This window comes from Lemur catta, chromosome 3 (genome assembly GCF_020740605.2).
Source record: "Lemur catta isolate mLemCat1 chromosome 3, mLemCat1.pri, whole genome shotgun sequence".
Lineage (NCBI taxonomy): Eukaryota > Metazoa > Chordata > Mammalia > Primates > Lemuridae > Lemur > Lemur catta.
The window spans coordinates 85450668-85473761 of record NC_059130.1 but is presented as its reverse complement, the minus strand read 5'-3'; the positions used below and the strand labels follow the sequence as shown (position 1 = coordinate 85473761).

The 23094-nt window shown below is 52.2% G+C and overlaps 1 protein-coding gene across 1 annotated transcript; it reads left to right on the top strand.

Moving 5' to 3' along the window:
* The first annotated feature begins 1634 nt into the window (after positions 1-1634).
* On the top strand, positions 1635-22313 carry LEXM (lymphocyte expansion molecule). Its single transcript, XM_045547937.1, has 10 exons — positions 1635-1687; positions 2444-2531; positions 2979-3143; positions 3323-3445; positions 7306-7443; positions 7586-7729; positions 9743-9904; positions 10867-10992; positions 13054-13187; positions 21861-22313. The coding sequence occupies exons 1-10, from the start codon at positions 1638-1640 to the stop codon at positions 21931-21933; spliced, it is 1203 nt and encodes a 400-aa protein (XP_045403893.1). The 5' UTR covers positions 1635-1637; the 3' UTR covers positions 21934-22313.
* Positions 22314-23094: the final 781 nt, after the last annotated feature.

The window sequence follows — 23094 nt, the reverse complement described above, 5'->3', positions numbered from 1 at the left end:
CCCTCACTGACACCTCAAAACAGCTCCTCCAGGAAGCTACAGACCTACATCCATGTCACAGATGGGGAAATTGAAGCTTGGCCAGAGTACTTGCCCAAGACCACCAGCTAGGAAGTGGCAGAACCAGGATTAGGATGTTTCTTTGAGGATTTGTGTGTCACTGGTAAGTTGGACCAGATTCATGTAAGATTCACTTGTCATTCAGCAAATATTTCCTGAGCATTTACTATGTGCCAGCTATTGCCCCAAGAGTGAATGAGACTCCATCTCGCTCCTTGGGCTTCAGTAAGCTCCCTTCACAAGGGCTGGGAATGACCTTTTATTGAGCTCCTGCTGTGTGCCAGGAGTGTTACCTAAATGAGGTCATTTAATCCTCACAGCAGTCTGGGGAGGCAGAGATTATTAGTTTCATTTTACAGGTAAGACTGCTGAGATTCAAAGAAGGAAGTGACTTGCTTAAGGTCCCATGGCTGGGAAAGGGCAGAATCTGTCCTCAGATGACCCAACCTGTCTGGTCTATGTGTATTCCTGCCTCTGACCATTAGTTCAGGGATACAGTGCAGACGCTCTGCCAGCTGTGGGCATGGCCTAGAGCCCAAGGGTCCAGGTCTCAGCTGTGCTGGGGGGAACACACTTTTTATTTACATACTAGCTCGGGGTGTCATAAGGGCATTGAATGGGGCCTGGAAGGAGACCTACTATGCCTCCAGCTTTGGCACAGACTGAATGCGGGACCCTGGGCAAGTCCTACCTCTCTCTGGCTTCAATCTTGTCACCATGGAATGGGGTGTAGATTTCTGCCCTGCCTTTGCCTAAGGCCCTTGGGAGGATCAAAGGTGATCAGGAGGACGGAAGAGAGGCATGCCATTTTGGGGTACATACCCTCAATTCTTTTCTTCCCTTGGCAAGTCCTACACAGGCTTCAGTGTTGACTTTGGAATTCTGCCCCAGGAAGGCTTCCCTGACCTACCCATCCGCAGCCTGGGTCAGTGGCCTTCCTCTCTCATAGGCCTGACCACACTGTGTGGTCATTGTTTCCCCTACTACTGTCAGGGCAGAGACCAAGTCTGGGTCCCAGGCACTCTGCACAGTGCCCGCCCAGAGTGGGTTCAGGGTGTCTGGGGGGCCGGCTGAGTCCCGACTGTCCCTGCAACCCCTTGCTCCTCTCTTTAGCCCTGCCCACCCCCACCCCCCACCCCACGCTCCGGCCCTCCTTCCCTCACCCCTTCCTTCCCTCCCCAAAGTGGAGAAGGAGCTGGGATGCCCTTTGCCCAAGTCGTGCCCCCTTGTGGGCCTCAGTTTCCCATCAGCTCTCCCAGACCCCGTGCAGGGCGCTAGGATAAAGAGAGAAATCAGTAACAGTTCCTCAATAAATGACTCTAAAACCCGACCAAATGGCATCCATATTAAACACCAAGAGGGGCCATGAAATCTGCAGGGGCCGGGGAAGGCTCTCTGGCGACGAAGCTCGGAAAATGTGCATGGATGAGCGGAAAAACCAGGGGGCTCCGCGGGGCCGCGGGGGTCGAGGCGTGGCCGGTGTCGCCGGCGAATCACAAGGCCCAGGTTGCCGTGGCAGCGGCGGCGCCGCCGGGGCGACCAGACTCCGGGGACCTCGCTGCGGGCCGGCCGGCGCCATGCCCACCAAGTGGTTCAGCGGGGCGCCCTTCGGGGTGCAGAGCCACAGGTGGGGCCCGTCTGCGCCCCCAGCCACCCTTGGCCTGCCTGAGGGAGAGAACGCCCACCTGCATGGGCAGGGGTGGGGAGTGGGCTGTAGGGGGGGTCTAGGAGGGAGCCAGAGGGAACATGGTGAGGGGGCTGGGCTTTTCTCCCCTCACCCTGCTGCCCTTCCCTGCCCAGAGCTCTTTTACCATCTTTACTAAGTTCCTTAAAACCATTCCAAGAGCACCTACTATGTGCCAGGTTTAGAGAGGCCACATGACCTGGCCCATAGTAGGTCACTCAGCTAAAAAGTCATGGGTGGGATTTCAGCCCTGGTGTCTTTCTTCCTCTCTAGATAGATAGATAGATAGATAGATAGATACCTGTACCTACATATATCCATGTATCTATATATCACCTACTATGTGCCAGGCACAGTTCTAGGATCTGGGGCTGCAGCAGTGAACAAAGCAGCAAAACCCTGTACTCATGGAGTTTGCACTCTTGTGCGGGAGGGCAGAGGGGGTGGATAATAAAAATATGTATATATATAAAATGTTGGGTAGTGATAAGGACTATGAAAAAAATGCATCTGGGAGGAGGGGGGGATGGGGTGGGGTGGGGTGGGGGAGGGGAGCTCTGCTTCCCTGCTGCTTATCCACCATGGGCCAGCTCCAAGGTCATCTCCCCTGGGAAGCCAACTCCCTCATGCCCCACAGCTGCCCAAGCCAGGGCCAGGTGCCAGGCATTGGGCTCTCACTGGGCCTCCGTCCCTCCCTAGGTTTGACGTCTCTGCTGTTTATCCCAACCGCAAGAAGTACAGCACCTTCACAGAGGCCCCATACTCCAATCATTATTCTGTGGAACTGGTGAGTTTGCACAGCTTCCCTGACTCCTCCCATGGGGTCTGGCCACTGCCCCTTGGAGTCACCCACCATGATGGACGAGCTGAGCTGTTACGGGCCTGCCTTCTACCTCCCCATGCCTGCAGCCCCTGGCACAGAGCTTGGCCGGTCGGGGTTTCTGATGTGTGTGACACATGCAGGACTGTGTCATTTCTAGCTCTCGCACTGACCAGCTGTGGGTTCTGGAATGAGCTGTTGTGCTCCCGGAAGTGTGAGGGGGCCAGTGATGGAGAATGTCATGATTGCACCTTGAGTGCCAAGCCCTCCCGTGCCAGGCTTGGTGCTGGGAGTGGGGCCCACAGAGGGGGATTGCTCCTGCCCCCAGGTCAGGTGGGCGGCCTGGTGAGGACCTGCTCTGTGGGTGGACCAGGCGGGTGCAGCTGGCACAGCTCTGACCGTGCTCTGACTCAGTCCCACATAGGACCTGGAACCTACGGCTCCCAGGAGACCTGCTTCAGCAAGAAGAAGCTAAAGAAGGAGATGGGCACAGGCTGGGCCAAGGCCCAGGAAGCCGCCCGGCTGACCCAGATGCCCCACTTCCAGTACCAGGCCATCATGAGAGAGAAGCGGCAGCAGGTGAGGCCTCTGGGGCTGGGTCGTCCTGTCTGTTGCAGCTGCTCCAGGGTGGCCTTCAGTGTCCTCCCAGGGCCAGTGGAGCTCATCCTTTAAGGAACACCGTCCTCCCCTGGGCTTCTCCCTGCGTGGACATTCCCGAGTTTAAAGTTTTCACCTTCTGCTCTCTTCTCTTGGGGCAGGAGCAAAAGCTGGGGCCCGGCTACTACAACTTCAAAGACTTCTTAGAACAGCTGAAGCAGAAACCATGTAGCACCCGGGGGCTGCTCAGCTCTGGGGAGATTCGCTTCCGAGGACTCACCGGGGTAGGTGTTCTCATGTGGAGCAGGGTCCCTTCCGCCCTCCCCCTCTGTCTGCAGAGCACGCAGCCTGGGTGGTGCTGGAAACACCCTCCCTTGTACCTCTCTCCTCCCCGGGCTCGGCCAGGCTCTCTCCGGGTCCCCACAGCCCCTCAGCTTTCTGGTGCCACAGCCTTGGGCCCGCTGGGTGTCTCATATTCTGGCAGGGTTGGGTCTGGCTCATCTCTGGGTCCTCAGCACAGAGCCCAGCATACATTAGGTCCTCAACAAATTCATCCATCCATATATCCAGCCAGCCAGCCAGCCAGGAAGCAGTGCACCTACTAAGTGTCATGCACTGCCCTAGGCCTTGAGGATCCAACAGTGTTGAAGACAAGGTCCCTGTCCTCGTGAAGTGGACATCCTAGTGGCTTTCTACAACAGTAGAAAGAAGGAAATACATGTATAGTCAGGGCTGTGAGGACAGATGAGACAAGGAAGAGATAGTGATGGGGTGCAATATATAGAGTAGTCAGGGAAGGCCTCTAGGAGGAGGTGACATTTGAGCAAACCTGCAGGTCATGAGCAATGGAGACTCATATCTGTGGTAGAGCATTCTAGGCAGCAGTAACATGCTTGTTGATCAGACCAGCAGGCAGGAGGCCGGGGTTACCGGGGGAGTGGGTGGGGGCAAGAGGAGGTGAAAGCGCAGAAGAGTGAATAGCTGGGTCGGGAGGGCTGTGCAGCCAAAGTGGGGCCTTCGAGTGTTATTCCAAGTGTTGTCAGAGGACAGTGGAGGGTTTGACAGGGGCAGGACCTGATTTACATTTTTAGGGGCACACCTTGCTCGTGAGGGCCAGGGTTGGGGCATCGTGGTAGGAGGGGATGGTGGTGAGAGGTGGGGGTGTCAGCATTGTGGGGTGATTGTCCCATGTGGGGAGGACGCTGAGTGAGGCTCACACTCAGAGAGGTTGTGAGAGAGAAGGAAGCAGTCTCCCCCCGACCAAAGGAGCCAGCTCTGTGTTTGTTGGGTGCCCCTCCTCTGCCTTGGCCTTGAACTCTCTGCACTGGACACTCCCAGCTCCTCAGATGTGCCATGCTCTCTCAGCCAGGGCTTTGCTCCTGCTGTTCCCTCTGCTGGGAATGCCCTTCCTCCCCAGCAGCCAGTTTGCCTGAGGCACAGCTACTCATCCTGCAGCTCCCAGCTTCCGGAAGCCTTCCTGAGCCCCACTAGGGGACAGCCCCCTTCCTAGGAGTCCCTAATGTGATTGTGTGTTGTTTCTCCCCAACTGGACAGCAGCCCCTGAGGGTGGACCGGGTCTGCCTGGTTCATTCACTAAGGCATTCTGAGGTCCTAGCAGTGCCCGGCACATAGTAGGAACACAGGTGAGTACTTGTGTACTGCATAAGTGCACGCATGCCTACTAAGGGCCAGGTGCTCTAAAAACGTTCTGTCTAATTCTTTGCAACCACTGCAGATGATGCCCTGGAGGCTCAGAGAGGATGCGCAACTTGTGCCAGGCTGTGTAGCTGGCAAGCGGGCAAACTGGGATCCAATTGTGGGGATGTCCAACCCCAAGCCAGGGCCTTGCTCCCACACCTCACCACGGTGCAACCCTCTACAGAGGCTGGAAATTACTCCTTGCCATGTTCAAGGAACAAGCAGCAGCTGTAACTAACTGTAGCTTAGGGAGAGAGGAGGCCTGGAGGCATCTAAACATGAGTCATTACTTTCGAATCTAAAGTAATAATAGCAGACACTTAGCATAGCACTCACTAATTAATCTTCACTACAGCCCTGTGAAGTAGGCACTGTCATTATGTCCACTCCACAGATGAGAAAACTGGAATAATACAGAGAGGCTAAGTAACCCGTCGCCCAGGGTCACAGAGCCACGGAGCGGCAGAAGCAGGATTTGAATCCGAGGTGTCCAACATACAACACTGAGCTTCACCCACAGGCTTGGCTCCCTTAGCTATTGGATTTTGTTCCTTGACTCTCTGTGGAGGACGGGGTCGAATGTCAAAGCTCAGCCAAGCCGATGGCAGGGCTGTTGGGGGGACAAGTCTGACACGGTCCCTCTTCTTCCTGCCTTTGCTCCTGCCTGGGCAACCTTCCCACCATCCCCCACACCCATCTTTGGGGATCCTTCTCATTCTTCAAGGCCCAGCTTAAAAAAAATCTTACAAGTGATGATTCCTCCATTCCCACACCACCCCCCTGCCGAATGAATCATTCCTTCTTACGTCTCCAAAGCTCTGAAAACATGACATTCTAGTTAAAGTCATAGGCTTTCACATCAGCCCAAGTGTGGCACTAAACCTCTGAACTGGAAGATTTTAAGGAAGAAACGAGACCATGCCAAGTGTCGGGCACTGCGCCATCATGGTTTGTGGGCTCCCGGGGCAGGGCCACTCTCACGCCTTGTCTTGACCCTCAGGTCTCAACCTTCCCAGGACCTGGGCTACCCCCTGCCCTCCCACCCAGGGCCTTCCACAGCGCCTGGCACACAGTAGGGGCTCAGAAAGATCGTAGATTTTGAAGTTGGAACCCTCGTGCTGCCCCTTTCCAGAGGTGGGTCCTCAGACACACGGTTTGCCTCTCCGAAACTGTTTCCCCATCTGATAATTTTGGGTGATGCTGACTTGATCTCATCAGGTCTCCCCCAGGACCAAGGTGTTAAGGCCAGTGGGGGTCCTAACACAGGATGTAGGGGCCCAGCTACCCTTGGCAGTTTTCTCCAGAACACACGTGGGAACCCTGGAAGGAGAAGACAGATGGTGGCATTCCTCAGGGGTGAACGAATCCGATGCCCGCAGTGGCCTGACTCCCCCCAGCAGAGGTCCTTGGCCCCTTAGCGCCCTGCTTCCCCAGGGCCCGGTTTCAGGGCCCAGAGGTGAGCACGGCTGGGCCATCTGTGCAGCGGCAGCGCCCCCGTGTGGCTGTAAGGTGCAGAGCAGCGGCAAGCGTCCTGCCGGGTGTCTAGCCGAGGATCTCGACACACCCACCCGCCTACACCGTGGGTGGCTCTCCTCACCGCACCTGCAAAGACCACACTCCTGCCCGGCAGTCCAGTCCCAGGTGGTCATTTCAGCTATGATTTAAATCTCTCCTTCTACTCTCCGAGACAGTCAGCCCCCTGGCCCTGACTTATGTGTGGGTGCCCACCATGTGCTAGGCACTGTGCAGGGGCCTTCACGTTACTTAACTTCATTGTCATTGCGCTGGTGGAAAGCATTACTATGCCGTGTTACCAATATGGACCACGAAGCCCAGAAGGCCCAAAGCCACTCAGCTAGGAAGCAGCAGAGGCGGGATCTGAACCCAGGGCCACAGGTCCTTCATGTCACAGCATTGCTCACGCACAGTGAGAAAGCCATTCATGTCACGTAGGGCCACGATGCAGGGCAGAAAGGATGGAACTGTCAAGGTTGCCGAAGCTGGCACCTGTCTGAGGTGATGGGGAAGGGGGCTTCATTCCCAGGAGAGAGGAGGTCTGAGCTGGCCTTTCGGGACTCATAGAGTTTTCCCAGGCACAGAGGGCAGGAGGGGCATTCGGGTGGTGGTTGCAGCACGCACAAGCGAGGGCCAGGAGGCTGGGCAGAGTGGCACACGCCTGGGGAGCAGCAAGGAGCCCGTGTTGGCTGAAGAGTGGGGTGTGGCGAGGAAGTAGCAAGTCGTAACTTGGACAGGCCAGCGGGGCCCTGGTGAGGAGGCTGAACTTGGGGGTGAAGGTGTGAGCCACAGTGCTGGGTGCTGGGGGTGGGTGACACGCTGCAAACCCCCTTCCCCTGTTGGGGATGGCGGTCCCAGGTGTCTTTCCCCCAGGTGCCTCAGCACGAGGAGTGGGACTGATGGTCCTCATGCTCCCTCCGCCGCCCCACAGAACTACTATCCAGGCCCTGGGAATTACGGGGAGAAGGGCAACCCCTACACGAAGCTGGAGGAGAATGCCTGGAACCGGTCCCATTCGGAGGGCCTCATGTGCAGGATGACCAACAAGCCGCCCCCCTTGGCTCATCAGGTATCCCCCTCACCCGGCCAGGCCGTGCCTGCCTTCCCGGCCTGGAGGGAGACTCCCAGGGCAGACGGGGAAACCGAGACCCGATGGGGTGGGCCTGCCTCGGCAGCTCTCCTGAGGCCTCATCGCCTCTGCTGTGCTCCAGGGGAGTGGTCTGGGACCTGGCACCTACTTCTTAAAAAGTGGCATCGAGGCATACCTGGAGCGATCCGTCGGCACCCGCGGCCCCTATGACACTTTCTCTGGTGACCGAAGCAAGCCCCTGCCTTACGGACATTACTCTGTGCAGGTGTGTACCTGGGAGACGTGGGGTTCGTTCCCCAGGAGGATGACAGGCCTCGCTAGTTAACACCGGAGACACCACCCTATGTGCCAGGTGCTGCACGGGGCCCTTCCCACACCCCACTCACCTCACCCTCACAGCCAGGGCGGGTTGGGGCTCCCTGGGAGGAAACTGAGGCCGGCCACACAGTGGCTAGGGGCCAGAGCCGGGGTTTGAACCCCAGCGCATCTGTCTGGCTTCATGGTTCCCTGTCCCCTGCAGGGGCATGAACTGCACAGGGGGTGTGGTGGCCCACAGTGTCAGGGCAGGGCAGGTGACTGGCCACGAGGCCTGCGGGGACGCAGCGGTGCAGGGCTGGGTGTCCTGCCGTGTGGGAAACATTTCACAGGCATCGTAGACCCGCCTCAGCTGGCTGGCTTAGTGCCAGTGCTCTGCTGGTGAGGGCCAGGAGGGGAAACTGAGGTAGAATTTTAGCTTGACGCCTCCTTTCCTGCCCACCGCAAGTTTCTGTCAGGTGCTTTCATAGCACGCTGTGCTTTGTTTCTTCTTGATTATAGCAACTGGAATTGAGTGAGTATTTGTCTAATTACCTGTTTATTTTGTCTGCACTGTGCGTTCACTCAGTGTGTACAATTAGGCCAGGTAGGAGTCTAGGCCCAGGGAAATCAGCCTTGTGGAACTTACATTCTAATGGGAAAAGAAACACAATCACCAATGAGTGAAATCAATTCTAGGCGAGTGTTAGCGGGTGACAAGTGCTGTGGCGAAGGCCTCAGGAGGGACAGGAGGGTTGGTGGTTAACGGGGAAAGACTCTGGGACCAGTTGAGAGATCAGCCACTGAATTGAGCCCTGCCCCCCACCCCCAGTTTCCCCTGGGACCTCCCGGACCTCCCCCTGTCCTGCCCAGAACAGCAGGGGCTCAGACCCTCCACAGGCACTGTGGCCAGGGCCCAGGCCACGCCACACTGTTTTTGTTTGTTTACATAGGGTTTTTCTTTTTTTTGAGACAGAGTCTCACTCTGTTGCCCGGTCTAGAGTGCTGTGGCATCAGCCTAGCTCACAGCAACCTCAAGCTCCTGGGCTCAAGTGATCCTCCTGCCTCAGGCTCTCGGGTAGCTGGGACTACAGGCATGTGCCACCATGCCCGGCTAATTTTTCTATATATATTTTTACCTGTCCATATAATTTCTTTCTATTTTTAGTAGAGACGGGTTCTCGCTCTTGCTCAGGCTGGTCTCGAACTCCTGAGCTCAAACGATCCGCCCGCCTCAGCCTCCCAGAGAGCTAGGATTACAGGCATGAGCCACCATGCCCGGCCTTCATAGGCTTTTTAAAAGCTCAGTTTCAGGTTCACAGCAAAACCGAGTGGAAAATACAGAGAATCCTCATACACCCCTCACCTGCCCCCATGACACACAGCCTGCCCTCTCTCAACGTCCCCCCGCAGACGGGGACGTTTGTCCCAGTCGCTGAACCTACACGGCACGCCGTGGTCACTCAGAGTCCATAATTTACCTAGGGTTCACTCTGGGTGCTGTGCGTTCTGTGGGTGTGGACGAGTGTATGACATGCGTCCGCCACTGTAGTGTCACACACAGTAGCTCCCCTGCCCCCCAAATCCTCTCTGCTCCTCCAGTCATGCCTGCTGCTTTTTAAATATTTGACGTACCGTTCCTGCTTAGAACAGTGCCTGACTCAATAAATGTCACAGGTCACTGAAAGAAAGAAGGAATGGGTGAGGATGAGCTGGGTGTAGGGTGTGGCGCGTGGCGGGTACAAGAGCCTAACCCCGTGTCCACCTGCCGCTGGGGGGCTGTCTGCTCCCAGCCGCCTGGGTCGGGGGGGCCTTGAGGCTGGCCTCGCCCCTAGTACGGCCTGCCTGGGACGAGTGCACGGCAGGGTGGTGAGTGATACCGTGTTGCTGGTGGCGCTTGCTTCTCGCTGGTTGTGGCTGAGGGTTGAGAGAGGGGGCTCGTGATTTTGCTGGCATAACAGATCTCTTTCTCTCTGATTCCCAGGAAAAAAACCCCAGGGAGCTGATGAATTTCAAGAGCTTCACAGACGAACTTAACTCACGTCACAATAAGAAGCGAGGGGTTTTTTCCAAAGCTCCCCGCAACCCGAAAACCCCTTCGGAGAGGATTTACTGGGCCACCCTTAGCCAGTGCCCCCGAACACTGGTCAGTGTGCCCCCATGGCCGTCCTTCTGCTCTGGCCCGCCGGAGCGGGGGTGGGTGTGGTGGCTGTTTTGAGGGGGATCAGACGGACCTGGTTTCCAGTCCCGGCCTTGCACATACCAGTCACCTGGGTGAGGCCCTGCCACGCCCTGGGCCTCGGTGTACACCGTGTGCTGCGAGGACAGTGAGGTGGGTGTGAGAATTCGATGAGGTTGTGTACTCAGAGCCTCCCCCAGGGAGGGCCCAGCCAGTGTCCATCTGCACCCTGACCCTCAGGGCGCTGGGGAAAGGGCGAGGGGACACTGGAGCAGGCCGGGGATGCACCCTCCAAGGGCGCAGGGGCTCTGCCGTGGTGTCAAGGCGAGGAGAGGTGGGTGTGGTCCGAGCAGGCCCTGGGCTTCAGTCAGGCCTCCGAGCAGGGTCCACCCCTGAGTGTATGGGAAGGAGCAGAGTCCAGAAGGAAGAAATGGGAGCAGCATTTCCTGAGTGCCTGCTAGGTGCTCTCCTGCCCCCTTGTCCCGCCCCCCCACTATCGTTTGCATTTCACAAAAGGAAACCAAAGTCCAGATCTGGGAGGGGATTTGCCCAGGTGCCCCCAGAAAGGGGGAGAAGGGGCTGGGATTGAAACCCAGCTCCTCTGGCTGCAAGGCCTGTGCCGCTTCCACCCCCCAGGCTGGGATCTGGAACATCTCTCTGGACCCTACCAGACTGTGAGGGCCCTTGGGAACCTAAAACGAGGTGTCAGGCTTCTGGGTGGCGGTTGGAGTGGGGCAGGGGACATGGGCCATGAGGGCACTGCATGGCCCCTTTGCTGGGAGGCAGCTGGGCACCTCCCACCGTCCTTGGCTCAAGGCCCAGGGCTGCTGGGCAGGTGAGGTCAGCTGCCAGAAGCCCTCCCCTGCCCTGGCGCCAGGCTGAGCACTGCCAGGGCCTCCCAGCTTCCAGCCTTCATTCCTCACCCCTAGGCCACATCTGGCCCTGGCTTCTGGCTTCCACCGGTGGAGAAGCCCAAACACACCAACCAGCCGCCGTTCCTGCTGGCCTCCAAGCGGTCTGACACAAAGGCCTGCCAGAATGTTTTGGGGAGCTGGGTGAGTGGGTCTGGAATGGGGGATACGTGGGCAGGGAACACTCTCCTGCCTCTACAGGCAGCCCCGAACCCATCTTGTCCCCTGGGGGCTGATGCTCCGACTGAGCCGATGCTACCCTTCTTTTTTCCCCAGAAGACCTGACAGCCACTCCTATAGTCTTATTTTTCAGAGGCATTGGTTCTCAAGCTTAGGTGAGCAGGTATTAGCATCATCTGCAGGGCTTGTTAAAACACAGGTCACTGGGCTGGTGCCAGAGCAGTCCAGTCTAATACAGCAGTCCTGGGGTGGGACCTGGGAATTTGCATTTCTAGTAGGTTCCCAGGACCACACTTTGAGAACCAGTGAGCTAAGAGACATCTCTCTGCAGCCATCCCATTCTCTTGTCTTCCCAGAGAGCCCGTTCTCTGTTCTCTGTGTTTGCGTTGGGGCCTCACAGCTGGTGAAGTTGGCCCATAGCTCATCCCCGCTGAGCAAGGCCCCCTCTGGCCCCTCCCTCTCCTGCTCCCATGCCCCTCCCCAGAAGCAGCCGTCCCCAGTGGGTGACACCCTTTTGTTTGTTAGTGTTTCCTAAAGCAGCTAAGCTCCTGGGGCTGTGTGCTTGTCTCCTGAATTGACAGTGGCCTTGGGCATTGACCTCACTCTGTTTCTTACTCCACCCTTCAGTTTATAAGCACATTTAGGGTCCAGTAACCATGTAGAAAGGTATGTGAATTCTAAGCGCACAGCTCCATAAATTGTCACAAGTGGCCTCACCTGTGTAACCACCTCCTCGTGCCTTCAGGAGCTCTTGTTTCCAGCACTCAGGAGCCCCTGCACAGCCTGCCCCCTACCGGGTAGCCCCTGGCCTGACTCCCAGCAGCACAGGTCAGTTTTGCCTGGTTTTGAACAGCTTTCTGCTTTCAAGGTCTCTCGTGCTTTCCCTGGGAATGGCTTGCTTGTAATGTCCCTGTCTTCCTGTCCTGCTCTTTCCCGCTGCCCAGCCTGCACCCCCACCTCTGAGCTCTTCCTCCTCCCAGGGGAGCATGCCAGCCACCCCACCTCCTTAGCTGCCCAAGTGATGGCAGGGTCCTCAGTGTGCCCAGCCCCAACTGACCCATCCTGCTGAGGACCAATCCTTCCTTTCCTCACCCCCAGCCTGCACCTCCTGCAGGGCAGGTGGTCTTCACTCGGGGACCCCAAGTAGAATGTTTAGACCAGAGCCAAGTGACCATGCTGCTACCACAGGGCCGGCCACCCCGAAGGGAGACGGGCTGATGTGCAGCCAGGGCTCCCACAGGGCAGGAAGCCCCTCTGCATACACCCTGCAGCCTGGAGCCTGCTCCCTCACGGAACAGGCCTCTCCTGTGTGGGAGGCAAGTTCCGCCTCATGTGGGACTAGTCTCTGGGTCCTACGTCTCCCAGCCCACCACTTGGCACTGTTTCCGCAGATAGCTGGGTTCGTGTCTTGCCTTTCTTCTGCCCCGTGTCACCTTGAGCCAGTTACATCTTCTTTCTGAACCTCTCTGTTGGTGCCTCTTGTATCGTCTACAACCCAGATATCTGGGCGGGCTGGTGTGTTCCCTTCCTAGGGCTGCCCTAACAGAGGATCACAAACTAGGTGGCTTAAAGCAACAGAAATGTATTCTTTTATAGTTCTGAAGGCTGGAAGTCCCAAATCTAGGTGTCAGCGCGTCCATGCTCCCCCTTCTTGCCACTTTGTAGCTTCTGGTGGTGGCCGGCACCCTTGGCGTCCTTTGGCCTGTAGATGCATCGCGGCAACCTCTGCCTCCCTCAGATGGCTGTGTTCCTTCTGTGTGTCCCTTAGAAGGACACCAGTCATGTTGGATTAAGGACTCACCTTACTCCAGTATGACCTTGTCTTAACTATGTCTGCAAAAACCCTATTTCCAAATAAGATCACATTCCTAGGTACTGGGGTTAGGACTTCAATATATCTTTTTGGGGGGCACAGTTCAACTCATAACAGATGGAGCAGAGAAGAGTCTAGGGGGAGGGGAGAAGGCCAAGGTCAAGTCCCCAGGGTAGGTTTGCTGATGTCCTTCCATCCTCTTCCTGGTGCAGAATCCGGTAGGTGTGGGCCGATACCTTAACACCTGGCTGATGGAAACAAAGGACAGACGGCAGCGCTACCGGTCCCTGTTCCTGGGTGAATCCAAACGCTACCTCTCGAACCTGGCCCGGGACATGCTCATGCAGTGAGTGCAACTGACGCTCCAGGAGAGGGGGCGAGGGCAGGGAAGGGCTTACTCTGGGGTGGGCTGGGCGTTCCCCATGCTTGGTTCCCATGGGAACACAGCTGCTGCCCCTAATGCCAGCCAAACTATGGAGGCAGTGGAGAGATGCTCAAGTTCAGATCTTGGCTCTGGCACCTGCTGGCTGTGTGAGATGGGGCCTGTTGCTTAACCTCTCTGAGCCTCATTTCCTTTAGCAGTCAAAAGAGCAGATGTCTGAGAAGACCCAAATGAAATGATCTGTTGAAAACTCTCGGTAAGGAAAAGGTGCTCAATCAGTGCTAAAACCTCCACCCGCAACACACATGGTCTGGGCTCTGCCCCGAGTGGCTTCACCACGTGGAAGGCACTCATTTCTTGATGTTCATAGTGGGGCTGGTGAACTCATTTCAGGAAGTTGTCGTGAAGCCTAAGAAAGCAAAGGTCCATGAAATACTGCGGCAAACTCTAAAACAGCTTGCAAGTGCTAGCTGCCGCCATATTTTATTTATCTAGGAGACCATCAGTTGCAATATAGTCTCAATTTCTGAATGTTGAAATGTGAATAAACATGCCCTTTAGAATTGAGCATTTTGATTTTTGGAAATTATGGTGAGGACATGAGGACCAGCTTCTGGGGACCAGATTGCTCAGGGAAAACTAGCTTTTAAATGTAATTTTTAAAAAACACTTTATTTTATTTTTTTTTTTTGAGATAGCGTCTTGCTCTGTGCCCAGGCTGGAGCGCAGTGGTGTGATCATAGCTCACTGAAGCTTCAAACTCCTGGGCTCAAGTGAAACTACAGGCATGCACCACTATGCCAGGCTAATTTTTAAATTTTTTGTAGAGATGAGGTCTTGCTGTGTTGCCCAGGTTAGTCTTGAACTCCTGGCCTCAAGCAATCCTCCTGCCTCGGCCTCCTGAAGTGCTGGGATTACAGGCATGAGCCACCAGGCCTGGCCCAAAATGTTTTACTTTTTATCAGAGTAGTCCTGTATTTTCTTCCTTCTTGATTTACTCCCGTGTTTTGGGGGATTCCTGAGAAAGGGCGATGGGAGGTAATATTTTTGATAGACTGCAGGCCTGCAAATGTTTCTTTCTTTTTTTTTTTTTTGATGGGATCTTGCTCTTTTGCCTGGGCTATAGTACAGTGGTATCAGCATAGCTCACTGCAACCTCAAACTCCTGGGCTCAAGCGATCCTCCTGCCTCAGCCTCCTGAGTGTCTGGGACTAAAGGCACATGCCACCACGCCTGGCTAATTTTTCTGTTTTCTGTAGAGATGAGGTCTCACTCTGTTGCTCAGGCTGGTCTTGAACTCCTGGGCTCAAGTGATCCTCCTGCCTCAACCTTCCAAGGTGCTGGGATTAGAGACATGAGCCACCATGCTCGGCCTGAAAATGTTTCTTGTATTTCCCACTTGCATATCTGATCAATAGTTTGGTTGGAAATAAAATTCTAGGTGGAAATAATTTTTTCCTTGGAATTTTGAAGGCTTAACTCCATAGCCTCCTAGCTTCAAGTGTGGTTGTTGAGAAGTCTGTCACCATTCTGGTTTTCGATCCTTTGTATGTGACCTGCATTTTCCTTTCTGGAAGCTTCTAGGATCTTCTCTTTGTTCCTCAAATTCTGATGGGTCTTAGTGTGAACCTGTTTTCATCCATTGTGTTGGGTACTCACTGGGTTCCTTTCATCTGGAGACTCAGCACCTTCTATTCTGGGAAAATCTTGTATGAGTTTTTGTCTTTGACAATTCCTCTCTGTGTTTTCTCTTCTCCTTTTCAGGAATCTTTTAGGTGAATGTTCGATGTCCTTGTTTGGCACTCTAGTTTGCTTACTTTTTTTTCCCCCTTTTTCTTATTTTCCATCTCTGCCTTTCCTCTTCTACTTTCTAGCAAAATTTCCTTGTCCTTATCTACCCTACAATTGCCTTTTAAAATTTTGGCTATCATATTTTTTGATTTCCAACAGCTGTTTTTTGTTGTGGATAGCTTCTTTTTTTCCCTTTTGATAGCACCCAGTTCTGTATCATGTATGCAGTATGTTCTTTTATCTAAGGTTATGAGTTGCGGTTTTCCTCAAGTTCTTTTGTCCCCTGCATTGTCTCCAATTCTTCCAGTTTCCATTTTTTCTTTCACCGGTTTGATCCTATTTAAGAGGAAAGCACTAAAATATACCGTGAGTCTGGGTGGGACCAGTGATTGCACTGGCTTCACTGGGAGTGACTGGCTGGGGACCCAGTCTTCCCATTGGCAGACCCTCAAATGCCGGTGTTTCTGGGTGTTTTCTCAGGGATCATTCAGCTTTTCTAGGAGAGAATCCTCCATCCTGGCTGGGGGTAGGTGCGGCTGCTGGTGTTTAGGGAAGGAGGCTGGTGGTCTCTGTCCTTCTCCTTAGGTGTATGGACTTCCTCCTGCTCTTTCTCTTCTCACGGTGGGGCCTGTCTTCCTCCATCCACTGTGCCGGCCTCCTCCCCCCACCCCACACCCCCTCCTATCTGGAACCTCTTCGCAAACTAAACCTCCAGTCTCCTGGGTGGGCGAGCAGTTGGTGGGGCATCGTGTCTAGCTTTCCCTCTCGTTTGCAGCTTGGTCTCCCGCTTGTTTCTGAGATACTGGTGCCTCCGCCTCCTGGGCCTTTCTGAGGTTTTGTGGCAGGAGGGTCTCGTTGGCTTCCCCTACTGCAGGCAGCCTGCTCTTCAGTCTTCTCAGCCCTGCTAATGCCTCCCTGAACGTCTGTTTCCCAAAAACATGGTAACATCCCTTGTCCCGATACTTCCTCTCCCTTTCTTTGTCTATTTTTCTGTTGACACATAATAACTGCATATCACATGGAGTATATATGATATTTTGACACATGTACAGTGTGTAATTATTGAATCAGGGTATTTGGGGTAGCCATCACCATTTATCATTTCTTTGTGTTGGGAACATTTCAAATCTTCTCTTCTAGCTATTTTGAAATATATAATAAATTATTAATTGTAGTCTCCCACTGTGCTATTGAGCACTAGAACTTTTTCCTTCCAACTGTATGTTTATACCCACTAATCAGCCTCTCCTCATCCTCCTCACCCTTCCCAGCCTCTGGTAACCATTGCTCTATTCTACCTCGAGGAGATCAACTTTCTTAGCTTCCACCTGTGAGTAAACACATGCAGTACTTGTCTTTCTGGGTCTGGCTTATTTCACTTAAAATAATGACCTTCGTTTCTATCCATGTTGCTGCAAATGACAGGATTTCATTCTATTTATGGCCAAATAATATTCCATTGTGTTTATATACCATATGTTCTCTATCCATTCATCCACTGATGGGCACTTAGGTTGATTCCATATCTTGCTTATTGTGAATAGTGCTGCAATAAACATGGGATTGCAGACATGTCTTTGACATACTGATTTCATTTCCTTTGGATAAATACCTAGGAGTGGGATTGCTGGATCGTATGGTAGTTCTATTTTTAGTTTTTAAAGAAACCTCCATACTGTCTTCTATAATGGCTTTACTAATTTACATTATCACCAACAGTGTCTAAGAGTTCCCTTTTCTCTGCATTCTTGCCAGCATTATTTTTTTGTCTTTTTAATAATAGCCATTCTAACTGGGGTGAGATGTGGTTTTGATTTACATTTCCTTGATAATTAGTGATGTTGAACATTTTTTCATATACTTGTTGACTATTTGTATTTTCTTCTAAGAAATGTCTGTTTATGTCCTTTGCCTACTTTTTAATGGGATTGTGTTTTTTGCTGTTGAGTTGAGTACCTTGAATATTCTTGATATTAGTCCCTTATCTGATGAATAGTTTAAAAATATTTTCTCCTATTCTACAGGTTCTCTTTGCTCTGTTGCTTGTTTCTTTTGTTGTATAGAAGCTTTAGTCTGATATAGTCCCATTTGTCTATTTTTTGTTTTTGTTGCCTGTGTTTTTGAAGTCGTAGCCATAAAATCTTTGCCTAGAGCAATGTTCTAAAGCATTTCCCCTGTGTTTTCTTCTAGTAGTTTTAAGGTTTCAGGTCTTAATATTTAAGTCTTTAATCCACCTTGAGTTGATTTTTGTATATGGTGAGAGATAGTATAGTTTCATTCTTCTGCACATAGATATCCAGTTTGCCCAGCACCGTTTATTAGAGGGTATCTTTTCCCCAATGTATGTTCTTGACACCTTTGTCAAAAATTGGTTGGCTATAAATATGTGGATTTATTTCTGGGCTCTCTATTCTGTTCCATTGGTCTATGTGTCTGTTTTTATGCCAATACCATGCTGTTTTGGTTACTATAGCTTTGCACTATATTTTGAAGTTACGTAGTATGATGCCTCCAGCTTTTCTTCTTAGCATTCATTGCTTTGGCTATTAAAGGTCTTTTGTGATTCCATATAAATTTTAGGATTGTTTTTCTGTTTCTGTGAAGAATGTCATTGGTATTTGATAGGGATTACATTGAATCTATAGATTGTTTTGGGTAGTATGGTCATTTTAACAATATTAATTTTTCCAGTCCATGAGCATGGGATGTCTTTCCATTTGTTTGTGTCCTTTTCAATTTCTTTCATCATCAGTGTTTTGTAGTTTTCCTTGTAGAGGCCTTTCACCTCCTTGGTTAACTTTATTCCCAGGTATTTTATTATTTTTTTTGGCAGCTATTGTAAGTGGGATTGCTTTCTTGATTTCTTTCTCAGCTAGTTATAAAATCATTATTGATTTTTTTTTTTTTTTTTTTTGAAACAGAGTCTCACTCTGTTGCCCAGGCTAGAGTGCTGTGGCATCAGCCTAGCTCACAGCAACCTCCAACTCCTGGGCTCAAGCAATCCTACTGCCTCAGCCTCTCGAGTAGCTGGGACTGCAGGCATGCACCACCATGCCTGGCTAATTTTTTCTATATATTTTTAGTTGTCCAGCTAGTTTCTTTCTATTTTTAGTAGAGATGGGGTCTCGCACTTGCTCAGGCTGGTCTCGAACTCCTGAGCTCAAACAATCCGCCCGCCTCGGCCTCCCAGAGTGCTAGGATTACAGGCATGAGCCATCGTGTCTTTTGTTTCTTCATGGTTCAATTTTGGTAGGTTTTATTTATCCAGGAATTTATCCATTTCCTCTAGGTTTTCCAATTTGTTAGCATATATTTGTTTATAATAGTCGCTAACGATCCTTTGTATTTTTGTGGTATCAATTGTAATGTCTCCTTTATGATTTCTGAGTATTTGTTTATTTATTTATTTAGGCATGGTCTCACTCTGTTTCCCAGACTAGAGTGCAATGGCATCATCATAGTTCACTGCAAGCTTAAACTCCTAGGCTCAAGCAATCTTCCTGCCTCAGCCTCCCGAGTAGCTGGGACTACAAGTGCATGCTACCACACCTGGCTAATTTTTTAAAAAGTTTTTGTAGAGACGAGGCCTTGGGGTGTTGCTGTGTTGCTCAGGCTGGTCTTAAACACCTGAGCTCCAGCAATCTTCCTGCCTTGGCCTCCCAAAGTGCTGGAATTATAGGTATGAACCACTGTGCCTGGCCTCATCTTTTGTTTTTGAGAAAGTTCAAAGGAAATGGCAGACATCAGTATACTTCTCCTGAATACTTCAGCATGCATACTGCCTTTTTAATATTTTAAACTAAAAGCCAATGGGCACAGGGGAAGCAAAAAAAAAAAAATTAGGGGAAAAAAAAAGGTAGGAAAAAAAATAAACTAAAAGTCATATTCCTTGTCTAGAAATCTAAGATCAAAATCATTAATGTCCATAATAAATTCATATATTCTTGGAGTGTATTTAAAATGGACAAAGTGATTTTGTATGTACTTATTGTATGTGATAACTTCAAAGGGTAGGGATTACTCTTAATGTTTTTCAGTTGAGACAATTGAAGTTGAGTGAGAGAAAGTGATTTCCCAAAGTCACTGTTCATCAATGGTGTTGGTGCATGCATTCCTCAAAAACTGGGCACTTACTATGTGCCAGGCACCATTCTGGGTTCCTGGGACATTGCAGGAGACAACCAGAGAGTAGTTCTCCCCCGGAGTGGCTCCAGCTTCATGAGGGGCACTCACCCCCTTCCCCACAGTTATAGGGCATCTGGAGAAGAGGGGTGAGGGAAGGTGGGACCCAGGACTTCTCTCTCTACATCCAGAATGCTTTCCCCACTCTTTCCCTGGAAGCTTTCTGGAAGATGAGAGCAGGAGGGAAGGCTCTTTGAACCCAGGAAAGCCGAGGCAGAGTTGGCCTTCCCCACCACGCCCCATCCTCCTGTCCTCACCCCACCTGCCCTCACCTGGTCATTGTCCCCTCACCTCCTGGACTTTTGTGCATGTGCTGAATTGGTGAGAGATCTGGAAATTTGGGCAAGAAGGACGACTTAGGAAGCTCGGCCTGTGGAGTTCCCCTCCTCTTCCCCTCAATCCCCTGCACACTTACTATGCAACACGGAAGTCAGGTGGTTGCCATTGGGACGGCAAGAGAGGGCCACATTTAGTCCCTTCCATCCTCCGTCCTTTCCTTCCTTCCTTCCTCCCTCTCACTCTTCCTTCTTCCCTTCCACCCTCCCTTCCTCCGGCGCTCTCTCCCTCCTTTCCACTCTCCCTTCCTCTTTCCTTCCTTTTCCTCTACATTCCTCCCTTTATTTTTGGTGGGGATGGGTAGGAGTGGAGACCTGAGCATATTTCCGGGGTGATGGGCAAGGGAGAAGTGGCAGATTCTGTTGCAAGGTGGGAACACGCTCCTTCCATGGGCGGCAGGGGATCACCCCAGCGCAGGGAGAAAGGTGGGTCTTGGATGGGGGCAGGTGGCGGGGGAGGCAAAAGGTTGTGATTCAATTAAATTTAGTGCACATTTGCAAGGGGGCCAGGGGTCCTGCTGTCAGACAGTCCTGGGCAAAAGGGGCGGAGGGGAGGGACTGATTTAGCGTCAGGTACATGACGGAGGGCTCAGCCAGAGCTGTGGGAGCGTGGAGAGCAGAGAGAAATGCCCACGTCTGCCCGGAAAGGAGATTGCAGGCTGCCAGCAGCGCATGGGGGTGAGCGAGGTGAATGAGCCCGGCCTGTTTAGGGGCGGCTGAGCAGCTGGAGGGTGGAGCACGAGGGAAGTGGAAGAATGAAGCAAGATGGATCAGGCAGAGTGAGGTCCACAGAGTCTTGATGTGGGAGTTTGGCTTTTTTGCCAGCTCCTTTGAGTCTACATCCATACTGCAAATCAGCAGCCAGTAAACTTGCTTCAAAGTGCAGTCGACACAGAAGGAAATCTTTGGAAAGGGCCACTTGGATGTAATATTAGGGTGGGACTCGCCTTGGCTTCCTCTTGTCTGAATTACCGGTTGCTCAGGTAGGGAGCCTGTAGGGGGTTATGAAACATTACAGTAGACCCTAAAACATGGGCCCTGGACTGGGGAGAGACTGGGTTCTGTTGCTGACAGGCTGGGTCAAGGACAAGTCACTTGACCTTCCTGTTGCACACTTTGTTCCCCAAGTGACCTCAGCACGTATAGCCCATGTCCCCGTGGGCAGTCTGGACTCTGCTATATCCAGGTGGTCTGCGTGGTGGCCTCAGTCAGCTCAGCCTGGACTTTTCAACCTGTTTGAAGAGTCCTGCTGAGGCCCGTTTGAGGCTCCGACAAGTTCATGTTTTCAAATCTTTTGCACATTTTGAAAAATGGGTTGCTTGTTTTCTTATATGGAGTTCTGAGAGTTCTTTAGATACCCTAGGCATCAGTCCTTTATCAGATGCGTGTCTTGCAAATATTTTCTCCCACTCAGCAGGATTTTAATGGGAAGTAACTCTTGTGTTGTAAGAACTTACTGTGTGGCACTGTGGGGTGGGGAGTGGGCTGGGGGCAGAGGACAGGAGGCTGTCCTCACACCTGACAGCCCCGATGACAGATGGGCTCTGGGCCGGGCCAGGGCTGGCTCACGGGAGGAGTGAGGAGACAGAGACACCAAGACCTGCCGGATGGCGGGAGAGGCCCCTTTGCCTGCTGAGCCCAGCCTCCCTCCCTCCTTCCTTCCTTTGAAGGTATTTGCTAAGCACAGGTGATGGTCTAGGCATGGGGGAAGTACCAGGAAAGAAATCCAGGTCCTGCCTTCGTGGCGTGCACACCTGGTGGGGAAGGCAGGCGATACACAAGTACGTAAAATGCATAACGTAAGGGCTGGCAGCTGCTGTTGGACACACACAAGGGGCTCTACGGAAGTGCCATCTTCCAGTGGTTTCTGGGATGGGGACCAGGGTCCTTGGGGTTCCACTCCTCGGAAAGAGTCAGAGCATGAGGGGACACAGGACTGAGGTCAGGAGCTCTGGGCTCGACTCTGGCTTGCAGGTGACCTCAGGTAAGTTCCTGCCTCTCATTCTGGTCCTCTGTCTCCTTCTCAGGGTTGGGCTAGAAAATTCTTCAGGCACTATGACTTTTTTTACTTGAATTTCTTGCAAACCAACTTGGGTTCTCTAATGAGCTGAACTAGGTGCGTATTGGCGGGCTCTCCCCCTTAGAACCAAGCCGTTTTGTTGGAAGAGGTCTAGAGGTCATTGATTTTCGCCTCTCACCCGATGTAGGATCCCCTGTGGAGCACAGTCCACAGGTGCCTGTTCATCCCTGTGGGTGTCCCTCAGGGACAGGGAGCCTGCCCACTTCAGAGGGATTACTTCATTTTTTGTTTCTCTCTGTCTTTTTAAAGGGAAAGGATCACACCTTTTACTAAGGGGAAGTGCCCTCCAACGGTGAATTATGATTCAGATCCTACTCCTTAAAGCCGTACGTGAAGGACAGCCTGCGGCAACTGGAGGCCCAAGGCCTGAAGACAAATCTGGGGATGGGAGGATGGGCGTGGGAACGGGGGCGTCTTAGAGAAAGGACACGTGAGAATGCCTAGGAGAGGGGAGAGATGTGCTGGGACCACCCTGGCTGGAGCTGTATACCTGGAGGTCACAATGCCTGCTGGGACACCTGGGGCCAGATATCTTTTGTTCCAAGAGATCAAATATCCTAAGAACTGGAATCAGCCAGTGACACAACCATGGGGGCCCAGAAGATGGACTGAAGGGGTAGAATGTGGTTGACACTCTTGGAAACCTTTCTATTCTAAAGCACGTGCTTGGCTCCTTGTTCATTAAAGTCCAAAAAGGGGTGGCAGAGTGTAGCATATTTGGCAATTCTAGGACTTTCCAGGAACATCCCATCTCCATCCCAGGACACTTCTGGAAGCTCAGCAGAGCCTCATGCTTTGAGGAGACTGCTGACCTCCAGGCAGTGTCCAGCCGTTGGGGACATGGGCTCCACCCACGGAGTCAGCCCTGTGGGCACCCTGTCCAGCCCGCGGGGGGTTCTGTGCAGGCTGGTCACAGCATCCTGGGCTCCTTCCCTCGCTGTTCGTGTCAGTGAGACTTTGGGTGGGTTGTCCCTAGAGAAGAGGAGACCTGGACAGCACAGCCTCAGCCACAAAACTTACATAATAATAAAAAATACTTCAGCCACTTTCTTTAGAGCGTGAATGTCTTACAGAGAGCAGCTACTTCTCACTCGTGTCAGAACAACTGTTTTGGAGGAAGTAAGACCATTTTTATTCACCGGCAGCATGGACATCTATTTAAAAAATCCTACTGAATTTTCAAAAAAGCCACTAGCTCTAAGAAGTCAGTTTAGCAAGTTTTCAGGAAATAGGATAAAAAAAACCAAAGCCAACTATTTCCATATACGAGCAACACATAAACAAAAACTGAAAATTTAAAATACCGTTTATAATAGCATCAAAAATATGAAATACTTGGATATAAATTTGACTAAAGATGCACAATATCTGGCCAGGTGCGGTGGCTCTCGCCTGTAATCCTAACACTTTGGGAGGCCGAGGGAGGAAGATCACTTGAGGCCAGGAGTTCAAGATGTACAAGATCTGTACATTGAAAGCAATA